Below are 25,799 nucleotides of genomic sequence, written 5' to 3'. Positions count from 1 at the left end.
TGGCATTCAAACAGACATTTCTCTATTTTGGCATAGAGTTGATTGTCACGAAGTCTCTGAAGAACCATACGGACATGCTGGCGGTGTTCTTCTAGATTGGCAGAAAAAATCAGGATATCGTCCAGATATACAACAACACAGGAGTATAAAAGATCACGAAAAATTTCATTAACAAAGTCTTGGAAGACGGCAGGGGCGTTGCACAGGCCAAAGGGCATGACCAGATACTCAAAGTGTCCATCTCTGGTGTTAAATGCCGTTTTCCATTCATCCCCCTCTCTGATGCGGATGAGATTATAAGCACCTCTTAAGTCCAGTTTGGTAAAGATGTGGGCACCTTGGAGGCGATCAAAGAGTTCAGAGATGAGGGGTAGGGGGTAGCGGTTCTTAACCGTGATTTTATTAAGACCGCGGTAGTCAATGCAAGGACGTAGGGAGCCATCCTTTTTGGACACAAAGAAAAATCCGGCTCCGGCAGGAGAGGAGGATTTACGGATAAAGCCCTTTTTTAAATTTTCCTGGACGTATTCAGACATGGCAAGAGTCTCTGGGGCGGACAGAGGATAAATTCTGCCCCGGGGTGGAGTAGTGCCCGGGAGGAGGTCGATAGGACAATCATAAGGCCTGTGAGGAGGTAGAGTCTCAGCTTGTTTTTTGCAAAAAACATCCGCAAAGTCCATATAGGCCTTAGGGAGACCGGTTACAGGAGGAACCACAGAGTCACGGCAAGGGTTACTGGGAACCGGTTTTAGGCAGTACTTGGAACAAGAGGGCCCCCAACTCTTGATCTCCCCAGTGGACCAATCCAGGGTTGGGGAATGAAGTTGAAGCCAAGGAAGTCCAAGGAGAATTTCAGAAGTGCAATTGGGGAGGACCAAAAGTTCAATCCTCTCGTGATGAGGTCCGATGCACATTAGAAGGGGCTCCGTGCGGAAACGTATGGTACAGTCCAATCTTTCATTGTTTACACAATTGATGTAGAGGGGTCTGGCGAGACTGGTCACCGGGATGTTGAACCTGTTGACGAGAGAGGCCAAAATAAAATTTCCTGCAGATCCGGAGTCCAAGAAGGCCACAGCAGAGAAGGAGAAGGCAGAGGCAGACATCCGCACAGGCACAGTAAGACGTGGAGAAGCAGAGTAGACATCAAGGACTGTCTCACCTTTGTGCGGAGTCAGCGTACGTCTTTCCAGGCAGGGAGGACGGATAGGACAATCCTTCAGGAAGTGTTCGGTACTAGCACAGTACAGGCAGAGATTCTCCATGCGGCGTCGTGTCCTCTCTTGAGGTGTCAGGCGAGACCGGTCGACCTGCATAGCCTCCACGGCGGGAGGCACAGGAACAGATTGCAGGGGACCAGAGGAGAGAGGAGCCGGGGAGAAGAAACGCCTCGTGCGAACAGAGTCCATATCCTGGCGGAGCTCCTGACGCCTTTCGGAAAAACGCATGTCAATGCGAGTGGCTAGGTGAATGAGTTCATGTAGATTAGCAGGGATTTCTCGTGTGGCCAGAACATCTTTAATGTTGCTGGATAGGCCTTTTTTAAAGGTCGCGCAGAGGGCCTCATTATTCCAGGATAATTCTGAAGCAAGAGTACGGAATTGTACGGCATACTCGCCAACGGAAGAATTACCCTGGACCAGGTTCAACAGGGCAGTCTCAGCAGAAGAGGCTCGGGCAGGTTCCTCAAAGACACTTCGAATTTCCGAGAAGAAGGAGTGTACAGAGGCAGTGACGGGGTCATTGCGGTCCCAGAGCGGTGTGGCCCAAGACAGGGCTTTTCCAGACAGAAGGCTGACTACGAAAGCCACCTTAGACCTTTCAGTGGGAAACTGGTCCGACATCATCTCCAGGTGCAGGGAACATTGGGAAAGAAAGCCACGGCAAAACTTAGAGTCCCCATCAAATTTATCCGGCAAGGATAGTCGTAGACCAGAAGCGGCCACTCGCTGCGGAGGAGGTGCAGGAGCTGGCGGAGGAGATGATTGCTGAAGCTGTGGTAGTAACTGCTGAAGCATAACGGTCAGTTGAGACAGCTGTTGGCCTTGTTGCGCTATCTGTTGCGACTGCTGGGCGACCACCGTGGTGAGGTCAGCGACAACTGGCAGAGGAACTTCAGCGGGATCCATGGCCGGATCTACTGTCACGATGCCGGCTGGCAGGTAGTGGATCCTCTGTGCCAGAGAGGGATTGGCGTGGACCGTGCTAGTGGATCGGTTCTAAGTCACTACTGGTTTTCACCAGAGCCCGCCGCAAAGCGGGATGGTCTTGCTGCGGCGGTAGTGACCAGGTCGTATCCACTAGCAACGGCTCAACCTCTCTGGCTGCTGAAGATAGGCGCGGTACAAGGGAGTAGACAGAAGCAAGGTCGGACGTAGCAGAAGGTCGGGGTAGGCAGCAAGGATCGTAGTCAGGGGCAACGGCAGGAGGTCTGGAACACAGGCTAGGAACATACAAGGAAACGCTTTCACTGGCACGATGGCAACAAGATCCGGCAAGGAAGTGCAGTGGAAGTGAGGTGATATAGGGAAGTGCACAGGTGATAACACTAATTGGAACCACTGCGCCAATCAGCGGCGCAGTGGCCCTTTAAATCGCAAAGACCCGGCGCGCGCGCGCCCTAGGGAGCGGGGCCGCGCGCGCCGGGACAGGACTGACGGAGAGCGAGTCAGGTACGGGAGCCGGGGTACGCATCGCGAGCGGGCGCTACCCGCATCGCGAATCGCATCCCGGCTGGAGGCGGTATCGCAGCGCCCCGGGTCAGTGGATCTGACCGGAGCGCTGCAGTGAGGAGAGTGTAGCGAGCGCTCCGGGGAGGAGCGGGGACCCGGAGCGCTCGGCGTAACAAAAATATTCTCATTCATAAGAAAAGCGGCAAAAAGTTCAGCACCCGTTGGCAGGATGACGTGAATAATTAATAGGCGGCTCCTCATCAGTAGATCTTGTTTCTGAACATCCTGTTCTCTGATGTCTTACACAGAAGCATTTTCTTCTGCAGAATACATTATCATAGAAAATCTACTGCAGTTTATTCCTAAATTTATATTCATTCTTCATATGCTATATGTTCAACAGCTGAACCACAAAACAAGCACCCAGCTACATTTTACCTTATTCTGTTCAGTATGCCCCACATTCCCAGCCCCAACTGTACGGTCTAGCTTTGAAGAGAATGCAGTCCACCCTTTGTCTTTGAAATAGCATCAATAGCATCAATTGGTTTAGGTACACTTGCACACTGTCAGGGATTTTGTAAGATTATAGTCAGGTGTACGATTAACCAATTATACTAAACAAGTGATAATCATCATCATATTCATATGTAGGTTGAAACACAGTCATTAACTGAAACAGAAACAGCAGTGCAGGTGATTCACAACTGGGTGAAGAACAGCCAAACTCTTCTGCAAAGTAAGGTTGTGGTAACCGGGTACATCCATCTATTGTTCAGAGACATCTGTCCAGAAATGAGCTTTATGGAAGAATTGTGGCCAAAACGCCTTACCTTTGATGTGGAACAAGGCCAAGTGGCACAACTATGCACCAAAACATAGGATCTTGGGTTTAGAAAAATGGCAGCAGGTGCTCTTGACTAATGGACCAAAATGTAAAATATATTGTGCTCTAACAGAAGGCAGATTGATCATGGCAGTACTGGAGAATGGTACAATAATAGTATTTGCAGGCAACAGTTAAAAATGGTGGAGTTCCTTGAAAGTTCGGGGCCTCAGTATCAGAGATGGCAACCCTAGTGGATACTGGTCTCCCTAACAGCCGGGGGAACAGCTCAACTAGTAGTGTGGGGGATGGTAACGCAGGTAGGCCAAGACAGTTAGTTGTAGTAGGGGACTCTATAATCAGGAAGACGGATAGAATAATTTGTCGCCAAGACCACCTCAACCGAATGGTTTGCTGTCTCCCTGGTGCCAGGGTTCGGCATGTGGTGGAAAGGGTGGACAAATTACTAGGGGGGGCTGGGGATGACCCAGCTGTCGTGGTCCATGTGGGAACCAACGACAGAATACATGGTAGGTGGAGGTCCTTGAAGAATAATTACAAGGAACTAGGTGCCAAGCTGAAGGGAAGGACCTCTAAGGTTGTGTTCTCTGGAATACTTCCTGTGCCATGCGCATCGCAGGAAAGACAGCGGGAGCTTAGGGAGTTAAATGCATGGCTTAAGTCGTGGTGTGAGGGGGAAGGGTTTGGGTTTTTAGAGCACTGGGCTGACTTTTCATTGGGGTACAAACTCTATTCTACGGATAATTTGCACCTGAATGGAAGGGGGTCTGCTGTGCTGGGGGAGAGAATCCTGGAAGGGGTGGCTGAGTATTTAAACTAGGTGAGTGGGGGGAGGATAATAAAGCAAAGAAAGCAGACAGTGGGATGGATAGGTTAGAGAGGGGTCAGGACATAATGGCGGGTGGAGAGGAGTCCTGTGGGGGGAGGTTAAGAACAGTGGATAAGGAGATTCATGCGTTACAAACCAGCTGTAAAAATAAATGTAGCCCGAAAAATTGTAATCCCAATAATTCAAAAAATTCCATTAGCCCCAATAACTCAATAACTACAATAAGCCCCATTAACTCAAAAAATACCATTAGCCCCAATAACTTAAATAACAACGTTAGACGCAATAACGCAAAAAATCCCATTAGCCCCAATAACTTAAATAATAACGTTAGACCCAATAACTCAAAAAATCCCATTAGCCCCAATAACTTAAATAGTACAATTAGCCCTTATAACTCAAAAAATGACATTAACCCCAATAACTCTGAAAATCCCATTAGTGAGACTATATGTGTAAAACTTAATGGAAATGTAAAGTGTATGTTCACAAATGCCAGAAGCCTAGCAAATAAAATGGGGGAGCTTGAGGCCTTGATACTGGAGGAGCATATTGATATAGTTGGGGTCACTGAGACATGGCTGGACTCCTCGCATGACTGGGCTGTTAATCTGCAGGGGTTTACATTGTTTCGCAAGGATAGAATGAACAGAAAAGGTGGTGGAGTCTGTCTGTATGTAAGAAGTGGTATGAAAGTCAGTGTGAACGATGCCATAGTGTGTGATGATTCTGAGAAGGTGGAATTACTGTGGGTAGAATTACAAAAGGAGGGAAATACTGAAAAAATAATATTTGGTGTAATTTACAGACCCCCTAATATCACTGAAGAGATAGAAGGTCGGCTGTATAAACAAATAGAGAGGGCCGCCCGGGCAGGTACAGTGGTAATAATGGGAGATTTTAACTATCCAGATATAGATTGTGGCCGGGGGTTGGCTAAAACTACAAAGGGGAGAAAATTCCTAAATTTATTGCAGGATAATTTTATGGGCCAGTTTGTGGAGGACCCAACAAGAAGTGATGCCTTGTTGGATCTGATCATTTCCAACAACGCAGAGCTGGTTGGTAATGTAACTGTGCGGGAAAACCTTGGTAATAGCGACCACAATATAGTTACTTTTGACTTAAAATGTAGAAAACAAAGACAGACGGGGAAAGCAAAAACATATAACTTTAAAAAGGCAAATTTCCCTGGGCTGAGGGCTGCACTACAGGACATAGACTGGGGGGAGGTGTTCTCAAATACTGATACAGAAGGTAAATGGGACATCTTTAAATCAACTCTAAATAACTATACAGCTAAATATATACCAAAGGGGAACAAATATAAACGATTAAAACTAAATCCTACATGGCTGACAAATGAGGTTAAAAGAGCAATAAACAACAAAAAAATAGCCTTCAAAAAATACAAATCTGATGGGTCAGCTATAACATTTAAACAGTACAAGGAGCTTAATAAAATCTGTAAAAATGTAATAAAAACAGCAAAAATTCAAAATGAGAGACAGGTGGCCGAAGAAAGCAAAACTAATCCTAAATATTTTTTTAGATATATAAATACAAAAAAACCAAGGACAGAGCATGTAGGACCCCTTAATAATGATAATGGGGAGGTTGTCACGGGCGATCAAGAGAAGGCGGAGCTACTGAATGGGTTCTTTAGTTCTGTATATACTATGGAAGAAGGAGCTGACATTGGTCAGGTCAGTGCTGGTAACACATCATATAATGTATTGAACTGGCTTAATGTAGAGATGGTACAAGGTAAGTTAAGTAAAGTAAATGTAAGCAAATCTCCAGGGCCGGATGGACTACACCCAAGAGTTCTTAGAGAGGTAAGTTCAGTAATATCTGTACCCTTGTTCATGATATTTAGAGATTCTCTGGTGTCTGGTATTGTGCCAAGGGACTGGCGCAAGGCTAATGTGGTACCAATCTTCAAGAAGGGCTCTAGGTCTTCGCCAGGCAATTATAGACCGGTAAGTCTAACGTGCATTGTGGGTAAATTGTTTGAAGGACTTATAAGGGATTACATACAGGAATACATAGGGGATAATAGTATTATAAGTGATAGCCAGCATGGGTTTACTAAGGATAGAAGTTGTCAAACCAATCTAATTTGCTTTTATGAAGAGGTGAGTAGAAGCCTTGACAGAGGAATGGCTGTGGATATAGTGTTTCTGGATTTTGCCAAAGCATTTGATACTGTCCCTCACAGACATCTGACAGGTAAGTTAAGGTCCTTGGGCTTGGAAACTTTAGTTTGTAACTGGATTGAACACTGGCTCATAGATCGTACCCAGAGAGTGGTGGTAAATGATTCGTACTCTGATTGGTCCCCGGTTATTAGTGGTGTACCCCAAGGTTCAGTACTGGGCCCGCTGCTGTTTAATTTATTTATCAATGATATAGAGGATGGTATTAACAGCTCTGTTTCTATCTTTGCAGATGACGCCAAGCTTTGTAGCACAGTACAGTCTATAGAGGATGTGCATAAGTTACAAGATGACTTGGATAGACTAAGTGTCTGGGCATCCACTTGGCAAATGAGGTTCAATGTGGATAAATGTAAAGTTATGCATCTGGGTACTAATAACCTGCATGCGTCGTATGTCTTAGGGGGGATTAAACTGGCAGAGTCACTGGTAGAGAAGGATCTGGGTGTACTTGTAGATCACAGACTACAAAATAGCATGCAATGTCAGGCTGCTGCTTCCAAAGCCGGCAGGATATTGTCATGTATAAAAAGAGGCATGGACTCGAGGGGCAGGGACATAATACTCCCCCTTTATAAAGCATTGGTACGGCCTCACCTGGAATATGCTGTTCAGTTTTGGTCGCCTGTTCATAAAAGGGACACTGCGGAGTTGGAAAGGGTGCAGAGACGCGCGACTAAACTAATATGGGGCATGGAACATCTTAGCTATGAGGAGCGATTAAAGGAGTTACAATTGTTTAGTCTTGAGAAGAGACGTTTAAGGGGGGATATGATAAACGTATATAAGTATATAAATGGCCCATACAAAAAATATGGAGAAAAACTGTTCCAGGTTAAACCCCCCCAAAGGACGAGGGGGCACTCCCTCCGTCTGGAGAAGAAAAGGTTTAGTCTAAAGGGGCGGCACGCCTTCTTTACCGTGAGGACTGTGAATTTATGGAACGGTCTACCTCAGGAACTGGTCACAGCAGGAACAATTAACAGCTTTAAAGCAGGGTTAGATACATTCCTGGAACAAAATAACATTAATGCTTATGCAGAATTATAAAACTACATCCCTTTCCCTTATCCCCTTACATCCTTCCCTTCAATCCCCTGGTTGGACTTGATGGACGTATGTCTTTTTTCAACCATACTAACTATGTAACTATGTAACTATGTAACTATGCATTTTAGCAAACAGAGTTGGAGATTTGGTCAGGATTAATGGTGTCCTCAAAGAAAGCAAGAAATATAATACTAATCCATCATGTTATACTATCAGGAAGGCAGCAGATTGGCTCCATATTTATTCTTATTCTCAGGTGGGGCTTGCAGCTTGCCTCTCTCCTCCCATTGTATGTGTGTGCTTGTAGCCACGCTGGAGGGTACCTGGGAGGACGCTGTGAATCGACCGAATGCTGCCGTAATTGCCCACTGGCCCCTGATTTGCTTATCACGCACAGGTAGGTTTAGCGTTAGGTCCCGTGCCATTTGAGAAACCTTGGCGTTGGTGTGCGGGCTCTGGTGTGTCCTTCATATAAGGATATACTGGTGAATATCTCAATTTTAACATCAGTGTTGAGGGATAGCCAATGTCACTGTATACATCTACCACAGTAGTGCACCCATATTCCTGTATTGTATTATTCTAATTGTTACACATCCACACCATCTATCTGGTGTAGGATTCTATTGTGGCACTTGTAGTCCGCTGCAGGCATCCTCCATTGTATGCATTTTTATGCTGGGGATCGCCCCTAGCAACGGACTACAAGGGCAGGATCTGCTCCCCCAGTATAAATGCACAACCGCATTTGGGGTTGAGCACCTCCAGCCATTTGAGACCACGTTTTTTGTTGTTTGTTCCATTTTTATTCTGCAGCAGGACAACAGCCCCAAACATACATCCAAAGACAAGACCTACATAGGTATCTACAGCTTTAGGATAAGCAAGGAGTCCTGGACGTGATGATATGGCCCCATCAGAGCCGTGATTACACCATCATCAAGTCTGTCTGGAATTATTAACCTGTTTCCTTTTTGTCCTCAGGCAGTACACAAATAACATATGTGCTGCCTTCAGACTTGAGGAAAGCAAAATAAAATTTTGTCAATATACAGGTTAGTGCTGGCGATTCTGTTGTTATATTTTCTTTTAATATAAGACAAGAATTTTAAAATGTATTTGCCTGTTTTCCTATTTGGACAAATGGATGAGACTAGATAAATGGGAAAAAAGATAAGAAAGATGTGTTTATTAATCACCAGAAGGATATGTGTATGTTCTAGAGTGCCACACTAAGGTAAATTCACAACTTGCTGTAGTTCTCACTACTGTATAGATGTTGAACCACAGTCACATTGGTATCTAGATATACAATAGATCACCATATTTCCATTCTGTGTGTTATAACCACAATGTTTTCATGAGTGTCTAATTCCTATATAGGAATCTCACTTCCTAGCTTGACTTAAAGGGGTACTCTGTCCCAAAGGATAGAGGAAAAGATGTCTGATCGTGAGGAATCTGGCCACTGGGACCTCTTGTGATCTCTGGCCGGCACCTCAGTAATCCGCATGCATGGAGCAAACTCTGTTCTGTGCCAGATTACGAGCGACCACAGCAACCACTCCCCCTCCATAGACATCAATGGAGGTGGGTGTGACGACTACGGCCGCCTGAAGCCTAGTTCGGAAAAGTTACTGTCTCCTATCAGCTACACAGCCATCGGCTGTCAGTCATCATCTGGACTAAAATATGATTATTTGTTCAGGTCCATCAGTTGCTGCGGGGCCTTTATAACAACCCTACTCGTTGAGAGTAAGGGCTCATTCACACTGCAAAATTTCCACCCTAAGATATTGTGGGCGGAGATTCCATCTGGAGCAGGCACCGGCAAAACAAGCTGGCGCTAGGACCGCTTGGAATTGTGCTGTCTCAATAGACGGCAAAACATTTTAGAGCAAGTGCCGCCAAAAGAATGAACATATTCGGAGTCTGGGGTCTGGAATTTCAGAATTTTCGTAGTGGAAATTCTGTAGTGTGAATGGAGCAGCTGAATCCCACTGATAACAATAGAAGGCTACTGCATCGTATTTTCCACACATAATTTCGGAGCAGAATTCTTCTCAGAGTATGTATTGTGAATGGGCTCAAAGACAAACTTCCCATCGGCCAATCCTGTTCCTGCAGAGCCAGATACACTGCAGTAAGCTGCCTCTGGTTTTGGAGCCCTGGGTATGCTTTACAGGGGCAGCATTTTACATTTAATCTGTTTGTTCACAATCATTTCCCACAGCATAACGTGTAATGTTGTAGATCAAGTCAGTCATAACGTGATAACATTCATGTGGTGTGCATTTTGTAATGCACATATAAGGGTTACTCTCCCTTTCTCAATCCCACTCCATTAAACCAATCCCATTTCCTTCCCAAAAATTGGCTGCAAATAATGTGTTATTTAAAAAAAATATATAGTACAGGTTGTTGTATTTTTTTTTTTTTTATAAATAGAAATTGAAAATTAGTTTATTTCACATGGTCTGAACAAGATAACAGGAGATTTGGGCAGAAAACCACAAAAATCCAGGACATGTTGAAATAATGCAAACCACAAACACATTGGATGAAGAATATCAGATCTATTTGCAGGACCAAATTCTAACTTCCAAATCATAATTTATTGTTGGATATTTCACGATTCTCCTGTTCGCCTGGTGCGACCTGCACACCAACATCTCATAGGACCGAAAAATAGGTTAGAGCTATATTTTCTTTAAGGGTTTGTCCAGAGCTAAGGTAAAAGGTCAGCTGTTTTACCAGAAGCAGCACCACATCTGTCAAAGGCCATGTCTGGTATTGCAATTCAGGTCCTTTCACTTAAGTATGAGCTGCAATAACAGTCCTTAGACCAGTGTTTTCCAACCAGGATGTTCCCAGTTGCTGCAAAACTACAACTCCCGTCATGAACATTTCTGGGCGGACATTCTGCAAACAACAGGCGCTGTTAGAATATGCGGGCCCTTGGACCACTTGGAAATGTGCCATCTCTATAGACAGCAATGCATTTTTGAGCAGATTCCACAGAAAGATTTGACATATCATCTGAAACTGGAAATCCGCCATGGGCACAGTGCAGCGAAATCTCATTGAAAACAATGGGACTCGTTTTCAATGGGACTCCAGATTCTGCCCCGAAATTCTGTCGGGTGAACATAGCCTTACGCTCGAAAAGATGATTCATGAGGCAAGAAGTCTGAAGAACAACACCCCCCCCCCCCCCAATAAATAATCTCCCCAATCTCAATCTATTTTTCTCTTGTGTTTAGAAAATAAAAAAAATAATCAAAATGCAATATGTATTTAATTCTTATCGAGCAGACACAGATATGGCTTTGAGATTCAGATTTAGCCATAGGCTCAAGTACGAACCCATACATTGAACTGTTACCCATACATAAATTGTTCCATAGACTTCATAAAATTTAATCCTGTATATAATTCACAATAAATCAATAACATATAATCCATTATAATATTATAGAGAATATATTGCATAGTTTATGAACATCCCCTCTCTATAAATTCATCCCAAATCGGAATTACTGAATAATCCCACATGAATGGTCCGATTCTTGACCCATCCAGCTTGATGTTACATATGTCCAGTTCATAAATCATTGTATCTATAGCTGTAGAGTGTCAGGCTTTGTCTTCTACTGCCCCTTGGACCATTACACTATCCTCAACTGAGTTCAGCTGACCTTAGACAAGAGACTTAGTCAGCAAATCCCAACAATTTTGGTAGGATCCTTCAACAATAATAATGGTCTATGGTCAACAGTAGACTATCCCCAACAATATCGTGTCTATAGTCAGCAGCAGATCTATCTATCTGCCATAAAAAGGAATAGGATCAGACCGATTGACATTCAATCCACCCAATTTTATTGTTTCTATCTCCTTCATTGAGAGAAATCTCAAGTCTGTCAAGTCGAGTCAGGGAAGATGGCCGTCTATAGGCCACGATATGTGCTGCAACCTTCCGACAGGAAACCAAATCACCATGTCCTTCCATGCCACACACTTTACATTACCAGGGCCATTTTGTAGAATACTCTTATTTACCCTAATATTTCACGTTGATGAAGACTATACAATATCCCAGGACAACCCTCTGGGTGCAACCTACATTGGAGGCCATGCTTACTGTCAGATCCACTGCCTTCTCCTCTCTATCCACCTCACCCATTACGGTATTCACCTTGCACATTCAATTTCATAGACAACATAATTTGTTCAGGAAGCAGTAGCTCTAGATCGGATACCCCACTGAATATCCAAGAGTTGCCGAATTATAGGGACAGTCCTGTCCAATTTTATTGTTTCCATCTCTTTCATTGGTAGAAATCTCAAGTCTGTCCAGTCGAGTCAGGCAAGATGGCCATCTATAGGCCACGATATGTGCTGCTACCTTCCAACAGGGAACCAAATCACCATGTCCTTCCATGCCACACACTTTCCATTACCAGGGACATTTTGTAGAATACTCTTACTTACCCTAATATTTCACGTTGATGAAAACTACACAATATCCCAGGACAACCCTCTCGGTACAACCTACATTGGAGGCCATGCTTACTGTCAGAGCCGCTGCCTTCCACCTTCCACCTTTCTCCTCTCTATCCACCTCACCCATTCCGGTATTCACCTTGCACATTCGACTTCATAGACAACATCATTTGTTCAGGAAGCAGTAGCTCTAGATCGGATACCCCACTGAATATCCAAGAGTGGGCGAATTACAGGGACAGTCCTGCCGTCTGCAGAATATTTCATTGCATATTTTTAATAGGGGACGTTCAGGCTAGTTACAAGATTTCATAGTAATAGTGTGACAATATACAGTGAAAATGGGCAAACAATGCATGTGTCAATTGGAGAAAAAAAATCATAGCTGCTCCTGCAGATGAGTATGTACAATATGTGCAGACCATAGTAAGGATTTTAGAAGATATTTATGCAGGTGACACGGAGGAGTTGGATACCGATGAGACTTCTGTTCGAGATGTGCTGGACACTTCAGAGCCATCGTCAACCTTTTTCCCAAATAGCTGGTAGATACAGTTCCGGAACTATAGGAAAGAGAGAAAGAGAAAAAAAGAGAGTACAGTTTACCCAATTCAGGGTGAGCTACACATGTGCATGGACACTGTATGGCAGCACACATATTTACTATAGGTCTGTATGTGTACCCTTAGGTCAGTGTTTCCCAACCAGCGTGCCTCCAGCTGTTGCAAAACTACAACTCCCAGCATGCCCGGACAGCCGAAGGCTGTCCGGGCATGCTGGGAGTTGTTGTTTTTCAACAGCTGGAGGCACCCTGGTTGGGAATCACTGCCTTAGGTGTTCCATGTTCCATCATATCATTCCCCACTGAATTCCCCACTAGAAGCAATGTTACTAAGAGAGACACCTCCACCCCATAATAACCATGTAAACCACATGGACAATGTAGTGTTAGCCATTTGAGCTAGTTTTGTGGCACATATTTTAGGTGCAGGCAGTTTTGGTTACCTTTTCCAAACCCTTCATTTTATCCATCAATGAGACCTGTGTACAACCCTAAGGGTGTGTTCCCACCTGGCGTATTTTGCTGCGAATTTGCTGCGTATTTTGCTACGTATTTGCTGCGTATTTGCTGCTGCGTATTTTATTTCCCATTGAAGTCAATGGGTAAGAAAATACGCCGCAGTAAATACGCAACAAAATAGGTAAGGTGGGAACGCACCCTAAAACTGCACCATGTAACCGAGCAGCGCCGATTCAGTATAATGGACCAAACATTGTCTATTAGTGACTATGTTAAAAGGGGTTATCCAGGAAAAAACTTTTTTTTATATAAATAAACTGGCTCCAGAAAGTTAAACAGATTTGTAAAATACTTCTATAAAAAAAAATCTTAATCCTTTCTGTACTTATGAGCTGCTGAAGTTGAGTTGTTCTTTTCTGTCTAAGTGCTCTCTGATGACACCTGTCTCGGGAACTGTCCAGAGTAGAAGCAAATTCCCATAGCAAACCTCTTCTGCTCTATGCAGTTCCCGAGACAAGCAGAGATGTCAGCAGAGAGCACTGTTGCTAGACAGGAAAGAACAACTTTACTTCAGCAGCTGATAATTAGTATTTTTTTTTAATAGAAGTAACTTTATTTTTAATAGAAGTGTTTAACTTTCTGGAGCCAGATGATATAAAAAAATTATTTTTTTCCCGGAATACCCCTTAAAGTCAGTTTTCTAACATATGCTGTTACTTTGCGGGACTACAAAGTGCAAAGTTCTTTTAATAAGAGTATATGTTCAGAAATGTGGCAAACATAGCCACTAGTAAGCTACTTTCAGTTTGTTGAACTAAATGGGTATGGTTGGCAGCACAGGTATATACAAAGACATACCTTTTTGCCAGTATGCCCACCTATACCCCTAAGATGCACTTTTTAGGTGTGAAAAAGATAAATGATTGGTAGCCATTTGATGTGCGTGACCCACACATCTTCTGATCCAACCTTACACCAAGCAATTCGAATCTTACACCAGGCAATTTTGAGTCAAACAGGACACTATTGCTTTGTGTAATAGGCCCAGAAATCAGCCGACCAATGAGCTAATGTTCGTTCGTCAGCTGATCACATGTAAGAAAATCATCATTCGTTGGCCGCACATCTGCCTGTGCAATGTGCGGAAGAGGAATAATGGAAGTAAAGGGCCACACGAACGATCCATCAATCATTTGTGCAGCCATATAATAGGCTCCATAAACCAGCACCGATATACTTAATAATACCATCGTTAGGAATATTACTTTACAAACCATTTCAGATAACCTAGTGGTGGTATTAGTGCATGCACTAACCCCATTAATGGCTCAGAATGAAAAGTGAGAATTTGATGTATTTGACTTAAAGGGGTACTCCGCCCCTAGACATCTTATCCCCTATCCAAGGGATAGGGGATAAGATGTCTGATTGCGGGGGTCCCACCACTGGGGCCAGCTGTGATCTCCCTGCTACACCAGGTGTTTGTTTAGAGCATCAGATGCAGCACCGGAGGCTCGTGACATCACGGCCATGCCCCCCTCGTGACATCATGGCCATGCCCCCCTCGTGACATCACGGTCACGCCCTTCAATGCAAGTCCATAGACTTGCATTGAAGGGGGGTGACTGTATCGCCACGAGGGCCGTGGCTGTGACATCACGAGCCTTCAGCCCTGCATCTCCAGTCATCTGGCACATAGCAAAGTTTGCTCCGTGCACCGGATGACTGGGGTGCCGCAGCCGAGATCCTTTTATTAGGGGATAAGATGTCTAGGGGCGGTGTACCCCTTTAAGCTTTTTCTATAACAAAATACCAATTCGGAACATACAACAACATATTATCAATCATTGGACCAACCTGTCTGTTCATGAAGACATAAATGACTGGGTTGTAAATAGTGGCACTCTTAGCAAAATAAGCGGGCAAGGAAGCAGCCAAAGGATGGAAACTGTAACCTGGGTTGGCAGCCGCAAAACAAGCAAAAAATGTGTATGGTCCCCAGCAAAAGCAATAAGCCATGATCATCACAACCACCATTCTGGACACCTCACGCTCAGCTTTCTGAGTAGACTCCGACTCTTTCTGCTGCTGTGCAACCTAGAGAATAAGGAATATTCACATATTTAGTTACATCCAATTCTGTGCTGATCAGTTTCTTAATAGGTCTCCGTAGGTTCTTACTGTAACGTGACAACCCTATGTGTTCTCTAATAATCGTAGATAAACAATCTCACCTTACGAATGGCCCACCATACTGCTATGTAACAGAGGATGATAATAGACAAGGGTAGAAGGCAACAAGTGACCATGAGCACCATCATGTAAGACTGGATTCCGGGGTCAGTGCTTCCACTGAACACATCTGGACCACAAGAGGTCTTCAAGCCATGGGGCCAGTACCTATAGGTAGAAATTAGAATATTTGTGTAAGATTATGAGACCAGTCCTTCATAGGCTAGGTTTGTTTCTGGTTATATTTAATCCATGATAGTAGGCAATATTATGTTATAGAGAAAGAGGAGCAGAGAAGATTATTTCGGCTTTATGGGAAAAGATTTAGTATGGGGGCTTAGGAGTCCAGTGTACGGTCCTAATAACAGTTATCTCTATGCAGGGAAGGTTGCCAGTCATTGAGACCGCCCACTGGACTTCAGAATAAGCAGAGAAGTCAATATATAAAGTTTGCTGGAATCTTTTCCGGCAAAATTATATAATCTGCTAAGCATCTCCTGCTCTATAACATCCTGGTAGATTGAACAACATTTTCATGGAGTCAGGTTCTCTTTAAAGGGGTACTCCACCCCGAGACATCTTATCCCCTATCCAAAGGATAGGGGATAAAATGTCTGCTCACGGGGGTCCCGTGGCTGGGGACCCCCGCGATCTCGGCTGCGGCACCCCAGACATCCGGTGCACGGAGCAATCTTCGCTCCGCGTCGGATGACTGGCGATGCGGGGCGGAGGCTTGTGACGTCACGGTCATGCCCGCTCGTGATGTCACAGCCACGCCTCCTCAATGCAAGTATATGGCAGGGGGCGTGACTGCTGTCACGCCCCACCCACAGACTTGCATTGAGGGGGTGTGGCCTTGACGTCACGAGCCTCCAGCGCTGCACCCGATGCTCTAAACGAACGCCGGGTGCAGCAGGGAGATCATTCCTTTGGATAGGGGATAAGATGTCTAGGGGCAGAGTACCCCTTTAAGACAGAGCTCCACAGCTTCACAAGATTAAGCTTTAATATACTGGGTTATCTTATGATGAAATTACTATTCTGTATATGTGATAAAAACAGTGAATTTTATTAAACTTACCTGCTCCAGCCGAATATCGGTGGTGAACACCAGACAGCAGACCAAGTCCAGGCGAAGATGATGCCACCAGCAGCCAACTTTCCATCAAACTTGATGTTTCCAAAGGGTTTGCAGACCACAAACCATCGTTCCCAGGCAATTACAGTCAAGGACCAGAGACCGGTGATTCCTAAAGAAAACATTCATTTAACTTTAAGGTGATACATTTATAAATATATGGATCATGTTTAACTATTACATATGAGTAACCTGAAGCATGAAGAAGTTGTCATAGACCGGTATATGGATAGGAACATATAGACCCATGGACAGGAACATATAGACCCATGGACAGAAACATATTGCCACTATGTAAGGTCTGCCATGAAAAATGGACAAAATGTGGAGCATGGCAACCAAAAATTCGGAAAAGTATGCATCTCTCATTGAAATGGCTGTTTTTCCCTTTAAAGGGGTACTCCCCTGGAAAACTTTTTTTTTTTTTTTAATCAACTGGTGCCAGAAAGTTAAACAGATTTGTAAATCACTTCTATTAAAAAATCATAATCCTTCTAGTACTTTTTAGGGGCTGTGTACTGAAGAGAAATCCAAAAAAGAAATGCATTTCCTCTGATGTCATGACCACAGTGCTCTCTGCTGCCCTCTGCTGTCCATTTTAGGAACTGTCCAGAGCAGCATATGTTTGCTATGGAGATTTTCTCCTGCTCTGGACAGTTCCTAAAATGGACAACAGAGGTCGGCAGAGAGCACTGTGGTCATGACATCAGAGGAAATGCATTTCTTTTTTTGATTTCTCTTTAGTATACAGCCCCTAAAAAGTACTGGAAGGATTGAGATTTTTTAATAGAAGTGATTTACAAATCTGTTTAACTTTCTGGCACCAGTTGATTTAAAAAAAAAAAAAAGTTTTCCACGGGAGTTCCCCTTTAATGCGATTTTTATTGTTAACCTTAGATTATGATTTGACTCAATAATAGACATAATACAGTATGTAGTGGGATCCTTTGAACTGCCCCTTAAATAAATGCTTCTTGGTACACTATGATATATGCTACCGTAGTTTCACATGTATGTTCTAATTTAGCCTTGCAAGTCCTAGAATTAATAATAATGTACTTTTGTTATCAATTTGCATGTCCCTGAATACCCTAGCATGATTTCAATGTACTTCATGTAGTATACAGCAACCACACCGCACCATATGACAGTATATAACCCATATAGAGCAGTTGTCACTATAACTTACCGCACACTGAAACAGTATAACCTTCTAGCACACACATCGGGTGGCCAAGGATGAAATAACCAAAAATCTGGTTGAAGACACTAATGGTACTGGCAATAATTGTCTCCCCAAGATCAGCAATAGCCAGGTTGACCAGGATCCAGTTCAAGGGATGCCGAAGCTTTTTGAATTTTAACGTGGCTGCCAAGACCAGACCATTCGTAAAACAAGAGGCAAATACTACAAATATCATCCAGACGGTAGTGACGTTGTAAACCCATCGAGGCGCGATGTGGTAGTTTGGACCTTCAAAGGGACCTAGAAATAATTAAGAACAATAAATAGGAACAATTCACTTTAAATATAAATTCAACTAATTACATTCTTCTACCAACCTTGTATTCCATGCAAGGGTTTACTTGATGTGTCTTAAAGGTGATGTTTTGTTTTTTGTTTGTCTTAAATCATGAGATTACGAACACTATCTGTTATAGTTTGTTTGTTCTCCATTTTACATGCCCCTTTGTGAAGAAGGCAGCAGCTATAACTTATATATGAGTTCTCTATATTGTACAAGGGTTGATTGCATTGAGTCCATGAACTGGGATTATACAGGGGTTGACTACCCTGGGCCCTGGACTGGGATTAGTGACATTGCTGGGCGACGTGAAGCACTCAGCTAAACTAAAAGTGGCAAAAGCCATGAGCTGAGTGGAAGATAATCCGCTCTACTGACAGCTTCAAGGGCATCTCCGTCTTCACGAAGATTACCGCACGCTCATGATAAGATACCAATTTAGCAGCAGGGTGCCATACTATGTATTCAGGCCATGATCTTTGAAAAATCTTTGTTTGTTTAGAAGACAATTCCATTACATTTTGCATGGTCATCTCAAAGACATTTCACTGTAGATGGGACTTGAAGTAATATATTATAAAGTAATTGGGAAACAAATGGCATGAGAAAAGAGGAACACTAAATATATTAAAAAAGAAAAAAAAATATTTTACAATCCGCAACATGTCAAGGTTTCCATACTGAAAGCTCCACCCAAAGCTTTGAAATTAAGCTACCTAGCATCACACTATTCCCCAAGTCATGTTCATGGGAGCCAAGTATCCTACGGTTCCTTAGACCTCATTTACAGGGGCCAAGGTAAATTAGATATAGGAGGATGTTTGACCAAAAAAGCATATGGGGTGGATTTACCAAAGTTGTCTATTTCCCGCATCAATATAGACAAAACTACAGAGCATTAGGCTGGTCTATTGTGCGCCTAGTTTATCAAAAGTGGCACGGCTCTTGATAAATTCTGCGCACGGACTTCGGGATCTACGGTTTAGACTGTATTTAAACCTGCATCATGTATTAAAAATCCTCTAAAGAAAAAGTCACAAAAAAAGTCGCCAAAAAGTTGCACGTATTTAGACTGCGACTTTCTGTGCGACAATTTTAGATGGGAAAAAACAGTCTAAATCCTTCGATAAATCCCTTCCATGGTATCTATACATCAATAAAATGGTGGCACCATTTCGGACATCATTTTTAGTAATGGAAAGCAAATCATTAGTGCTCACAGCTCTTCTGTGGAAGGACCCTGCCAAACATATATGTCTATTATCTTCCCGAATCACTGTTAAGGGGTATCACATCTAACTACTTGAAAAAACACTTTAACTGGAGAACACATCTCTATGTTCAAGATGTTGTCTTGTAGAATGTTCAACCAAAGCTTTCGGTTCAACAATGTAAACGATTTATTAATGATTGTATCATGGATACTTGTGACCTGATATAGCTATATCCATGGGTGCTTATAAGCCTTTGTTAAGAAACTTAGTTGGTAAAAAATAACACTTTAAACTACCCAAATGGCTGCAGGTGCAAAACATTGCTAACCTTGACCAATCCATATTACTGTGTTTTCGCCTGTTGTATGGCTTTGGTAATGATTGTCCCTACCTTCAGCTTATTCTCTTTGTCTTTTCTTTTATATGTGAATGGGGGTACAAATCTAACTTCAAATCGACTTCTAAAACATAGACAAGATTAGGAATCTGAATGAGGATCTAATAAGGCTAGGTTCACAACGGTTAGGTTCACAACAATGTTGTCTTTTCCATTGTTCTGCTCCATCATTGCTGCACCACTGGAGCAGCTCCACATTAACACTAATAGAGCTTAATGGATACCATAAGGTAAGTTGGGTTTTACCATAATGTGTCCGATGCAAAATTGTGCAGTATGCTTAATATTTTTGATGGAACCTCAGACAGAGACACCCAACACGGCCTTCAAAGCAGAACCCAGCCTTACCTAATCCAATACATGCACTGCATACATCCAATTATAGTTTAGGTAAGATGGGTTGTGTTGACCTATTTTTAGGTTTCTTTCCATGTCTTGCTCATCATGCAGAATTATATCATATTTAAAGGAAAACATGGCAATATAATTGATGGTAACCTTACAGTCACCTCAACATTACTATATGATAATCCACAGTGATGCCAATCAGCTACAAAGCCTATAGGTGACTAATGTAACATATATCCCCATAACTTTAACTATGGATAGCAACTAGCTCATTACAAAGTTCATATGTAGCCAACATTAACTTTACGGTTTTAATGGGATGTGTTTAGTATCGAGTTACTGTTTGCTACATTTGTATGTATAAAAATTACACATTAGAGGTAAAAATGATAGTAGACTGTTATCGGAGGCCAATAGACGGTATGGACTTCTCACCTCGTGTGTTGTTGCTGTTAGTATATGTAAAAACACTACTCCTGGTGGTCTCTTCCTCGTCATGCTTTCTTCGGGCAGCATATACAGCTTCATTCCATGATACCGCCATGCCCTGTGTGTCCCTCCAACACCAGGTTCTCCTTTATCTTTGATCTAGCTTTGGCTCTTTCACTCTTTGCCTTCTCTTTACGTTCTCTCCTCTTTTGCTCTCTAAACCCGTCTGTCACTTGGTTGGGTGATTATGTGACCTCTCTCCAGTTATATACTGGGCTGAGATGGATTAGGCGAGACACTCACAGAACAGCTCAAGCCCCCTTAAACTTTTTATCTCTTAATTGGCATATGAGTTTTAACTTCACCCCCCCCCTCCCTTTCCACATTCAATCTTTCTGACTCTGTACCGTGGGTTACGTCACTTGAGCAGGTTAAGAATGACTTTTCTGGACACTTTGGGTGACAGGATAAGAGTTTGCTTAAATGAAAGAGAGAGAAGGAGGGGAATGGCTTGGACTTTCTTAGCAACCAAATCCTATCTCATCTTCTCCATGTCTGTCCATTTGCTAATACCCTTCACTTTGTGAAATTGGGGTCACTGTGTTAATTAGGGGAAGTGAAAATTGTCTATAAAATAGAAATCACTGTACAAGAGCTGATGACCCTTTATCTCTATGCCTAGATTCTTAGAAACCTTTCTTAAACACTGTTGTGTAATTGAGTAAAGTTGACATTACAAGACACCTTCAGGGTGAGTTTTAAAGGCCACATGTGTCCCATCCTACATACTACTATCCATAACCAAGATATACATGTAAGATACAACAGGTCAGCCAAGTACCGTCCAAATGTCAAGAGATGATTCAAATGAGGATTTTTGATACTTTAAAAAGAAAATCACTAAAACTTTCACCATTGCGAGGAGCTTCGAATTAAGACCAGACTACGGATTTACTTTTCCTGGAACAGTGGTGCCACTTTCTTGTCTGAAGATTATGTCTTTAAGATGAGCAGATATAATGTGAAGCCTAGTTAGATGCCCTACATATGCTGGAAATAGGATGATCCAGTCTAACTTGAAATCAACTATTTTTCCAGGAACAGTTCAACTAATTTTTTAAGAGTTTTAGAAGACAACCACACACATTATTAAATTTGTTCAGTTTTCAAGGTTTTCTGGATATTACCACAAATAAAGGTAACCTACTCATATCAGGGAAGGTTTTGATAATGATTGGGTACAAGCAGATTAGTAAAAAAACTGGTTTTGTGCTTGTGATGCTGTTATATATGTATATATATATATATATATATATATATATATATATATATATATATACAGTATATATGCAGTAGATTCATTGCCCTTTGCCAGCATGATTCATTGTATGTATTTTAAAAATTTTTTTTATGGGATTGGAATATTGTAGAACATGAATCAATAGAGAACATACAAAATTATTGCAACTGATTCATACTGAAATACTAACAGCAGCCATGTTCTTGTTTGATGTCATTCATTTTTTTTTTTTTTTTTTTTGGGGGGGGGGGACAGTATCTGTGCAGATATGAAGGAAGAAATGGGGGGTTGCCATCTGCTAGACCTTTGAAAACAATAATTATTTCTAGCCTAGTCCTAAAGAATGACCCTCTAGTTCTCTGGTGGGTAAATGATCCAGTCTACTTTAAATAGACAATGGGTTAAGATTATTAACCAAAAGAAGGACACTGTAACAAGTAAAGGTTTTACTAAAATCTTTATACAGACATTTAGAAAGATGTGGAATTACCTTAGGCTCTAATATATAGGAAGTGCTAAGTTTTTTGCCTTGAGTTCACGTTTTACACATTGGTTGTATGATAGACAATGCGTTCGTAAACTTTATCTACGAGGGAGGATCAAAAAAGTAAAGGCAAATAAAATTGTTGGCTTTGATTTGGCTACTGTATTCCTGCAGAAAAAGAAGTTTTTTTGACTGATACCAAAGCCAAGTAAGTACTGTGTCCTTTACTGAATCATCAGAGGTGAATCTGATCATTTACTTTATCATCAGAGGTGAAAGTTAATTTCCTGGGTACACCTATTTTTCCTCTATTTAAAGGGAACCAATCAGCATGTTTTAGCATATATAATGCTTGGCAATGCGTCATATATGCGGCTGGGGGAGACTTAATCTAACTATAACAGGGGGGGGGCTATAACCTAATATCTTCACCATTCCTAGAGGCACAAACATTCACCTGGGATGGTGAGGATAACGATTTTAGCATATATATAACACATTGCCAAACTTTTTTTTTTATATATATATATATCTATATATATATCTATATATATATATATATATATATATATATATATATATATGATAAAATATGCTGATTGGTTCCCTTTAAGGAGAACTTAAGGAGAATTTATCCCCTGTCCACAGGATAGGGGATACATAACTGATCGCGGGATGGTACCTGGCGCTCAGTAAGGAGCATGTGCTGCAGACGGCATGCTCTCCATTATTTTCTATGGGAGTGCCGAGAAGACCCGAGTCCAGCACTCGGACAACATTGGCACTCCCATAGAAATGAGTGCCTCACTGTGAGAGCTGGGGTCCTGTCTCAAAGATCGCGGGGGTCCCAGCAGTCAGACCCCCGCGATCAGCTACTTATCCCCATACTGAGCCAACATCCGACAGTGAATTCCCACAAGTTTCACTTCCTCTGTCTAAAGAAAGCGCACGATGACACATTGTTCTTGTTACGCCAAGCGCTCCGGGTCCCCGCTCCTCCCCGGAGCGCTCGCTACACTCTCCTCACTGCAGCGCTCCGGTCAGATCCACTGACCCGGGGCGCTGCGATACCGCCTCCAGCCGGGATGCGATTCGCGATGCGGGTAGCGCCCGCTCGCGATGCGCACCCCGGCTCCCGTACCTGACTCGCTCTCCGTCAGTCCTGTCCCGGCGCGCGCGGCCCCGCTCCCTAGGGCGCGCGCGCGCCGGGTCTTTGCGATTTAAAGGGCCACTGCGCCGCTGATTGGCGCAGTGGTTCCAATTAGTGTTATCACCTGTGCACTTCCCTATATCACCTCACTTCCCCTGCACTTCCTTGCCGGATCTTGTTGCCATCGTGCCAGTGAAAGCGTTTCCTTGTATGTTCCTAGCCTGTGTTCCAGACCTCCTGCCGTTGCCCCTGACTACGATCCTTGCTGCCTGCCCCGACCTTCTGCTACGTCCGACCTTGCTTCTGTCTACTCCCTTGTACCGCGCCTATCTTCAGCAGCCAGAGAGGTTGAGCCGTTGCTAGTGGATACGACCTGGTCACTACCGCCGCAGCAAGACCATCCCGCTTTGCGGCGGGCTCTGGTGAAAACCAGTAGTGACTTAGAACCGATCCACTAGCACGGTCCACGCCAATCCCTCTCTGGCACAGAGGATCCACTACCTGCCAGCCGGCATCGTGACAGTAGATCCGGCCATGGATCCCGCTGAAGTTCCTCTGCCAGTTGTCGCTGACCTCACCACGGTGGTCGCCCAGCAGTCGCAACAGATAGCGCAACAAGGCCAACAGCTGTCTCAACTGACCGTTATGCTTCAGCAGTTACTACCACAGCTTCAGCAATCATCTCCTCCGCCAGCTCCTGCATCTCCTCCGCAGCGAGTGGCCGCTTCTGGTCTACGACTATCCTTGCCGGATAAATTTGATGGGGACTCTAAGTTTTGCCGTGGCTTTCTTTCCCAATGTTCCCTGCACCTGGAGATGATGTCGGACCAGTTTCCCACTGAAAGGTCTAAGGTGGCTTTCGTAGTCAGCCTTCTGTCTGGAAAAGCCCTGTCTTGGGCCACACCGCTCTGGGACCGCAATGACCCCGTCACTGCCTCTGTACACTCCTTCTTCTCGGAAATTCGAAGTGTCTTTGAGGAACCTGCCCGAGCCTCTTCTGCTGAGACTGCCCTGTTGAACCTGGTCCAGGGTAATTCTTCCGTTGGCGAGTATGCCGTACAATTCCGTACTCTTGCTTCAGAATTATCCTGGAATAATGAGGCCCTCTGCGCGACCTTTAAAAAAGGCCTATCCAGCAACATTAAAGATGTTCTGGCCGCACGAGAAATCCCTGCTAATCTACATGAACTCATTCACCTAGCCACTCGCATTGACATGCGTTTTTCCGAAAGGCGTCAGGAGCTCCGCCAGGATATGGACTCTGTTCGCACGAGGCGTTTCTTCTCCCCGGCTCCTCTCTCCTCTGGTCCCCTGCAATCTGTTCCTGTGCCTCCCGCCGTGGAGGCTATGCAGGTCGACCGGTCTCGCCTGACACCTCAAGAGAGGACACGACGCCGCATGGAGAATCTCTGCCTGTACTGTGCTAGTACCGAACACTTCCTGAAGGATTGTCCTATCCGTCCTCCCCGCCTGGAAAGACGTACGCTGACTCCGCACAAAGGTGAGACAGTCCTTGATGTCTACTCTGCTTCTCCACGTCTTACTGTGCCTGTGCGGATGTCTGCATCTGCCTTCTCCTTCTCTGCTGTGGCCTTCTTGGACTCCGGATCTGCAGGAAATTTTATTTTGGCCTCTCTCGTCAACAGGTTCAACATCCCGGTGACCAGTCTCGCCAGACCCCTCTACATCAATTGTGTAAACAATGAAAGATTGGACTGTACCATACGTTTCCGCACGGAGCCCCTTCTAATGCACATCGGACCTCATCACGAGAGGATTGAACTTTTGGTCCTTCCCAATTGCACTTCTGAAATTCTCCTTGGACTTCCCTGGCTTCAACTTCACTCCCCAACCCTGGATTGGTCCACTGGGGAGATCAAGAGTTGGGGGCCCTCTTGTTCCAAGGACTGCCTAAAACCGGTTCCCAGTAACCCTTGCCGTGACTCTGTGGTTCCTCCCGTAACCGGTCTCCCTAAGGCCTATATGGACTTTGCGGATGTTTTTTGCAAAAAACAAGCTGAGACTCTACCTCCTCACAGGCCTTATGATTGTCCTATCGACCTCCTCCCGGGCACTACTCCACCCCGGGGCAGAATTTATCCTCTGTCCGCCCCAGAGACTCTTGCCATGTCTGAATACGTCCAGGAAAATTTAAAAAAGGGCTTTATCCGTAAATTCTCCTCTCCTGCCGGAGCCGGATTTTTCTTTGTGTCCAAAAAAGATGGCTCTCTACGCCCTTGCATTGACTACCGCGGTCTTAATAAAATCACGTTTAAGAACCGCTACCCCCTACCTCTCATCTCTGAACTCTTTGATCGCCTCCAAGGTGCCCACATCTTTACCAAACTGGACTTAAGAGGTGCTTATAATCTCATCCGCATCAGAGAGGGGGATGAATGGAAAACGGCATTTAACACCAGAGATGGACACTTTGAGT

The 25,799-nt window shown here is 43.8% G+C and overlaps 1 protein-coding gene across 1 annotated transcript; it reads right to left on the bottom strand.

The window, feature by feature from the left end:
- Positions 1 to 11,593: 11,593 nt before the first annotated feature.
- On the bottom strand, positions 11,594 to 20,619 carry LOC130290899 (red-sensitive opsin). Its single transcript, XM_056539096.1, has 6 exons — positions 20,435 to 20,619; positions 17,704 to 18,000; positions 16,458 to 16,626; positions 15,379 to 15,544; positions 15,002 to 15,241; positions 11,594 to 12,686 (listed from the first exon to the last, which is right to left on the bottom strand). Exons 1-6 carry the CDS (start codon positions 20,541 to 20,543, stop codon positions 12,570 to 12,572), a joined length of 1,098 nt encoding a protein of 365 aa, XP_056395071.1. The 5' UTR covers positions 20,544 to 20,619; the 3' UTR covers positions 11,594 to 12,569.
- Positions 20,620 to 25,799: the final 5,180 nt, after the last annotated feature.

Source organism: Hyla sarda, chromosome 9 (assembly GCF_029499605.1).
Source record: "Hyla sarda isolate aHylSar1 chromosome 9, aHylSar1.hap1, whole genome shotgun sequence".
Taxonomy (NCBI): Eukaryota; Metazoa; Chordata; class Amphibia; order Anura; family Hylidae; genus Hyla; species Hyla sarda.
Note: the sequence above shows the minus strand (reverse complement) of the source record. Positions and strands in the feature narration are given on the sequence as shown.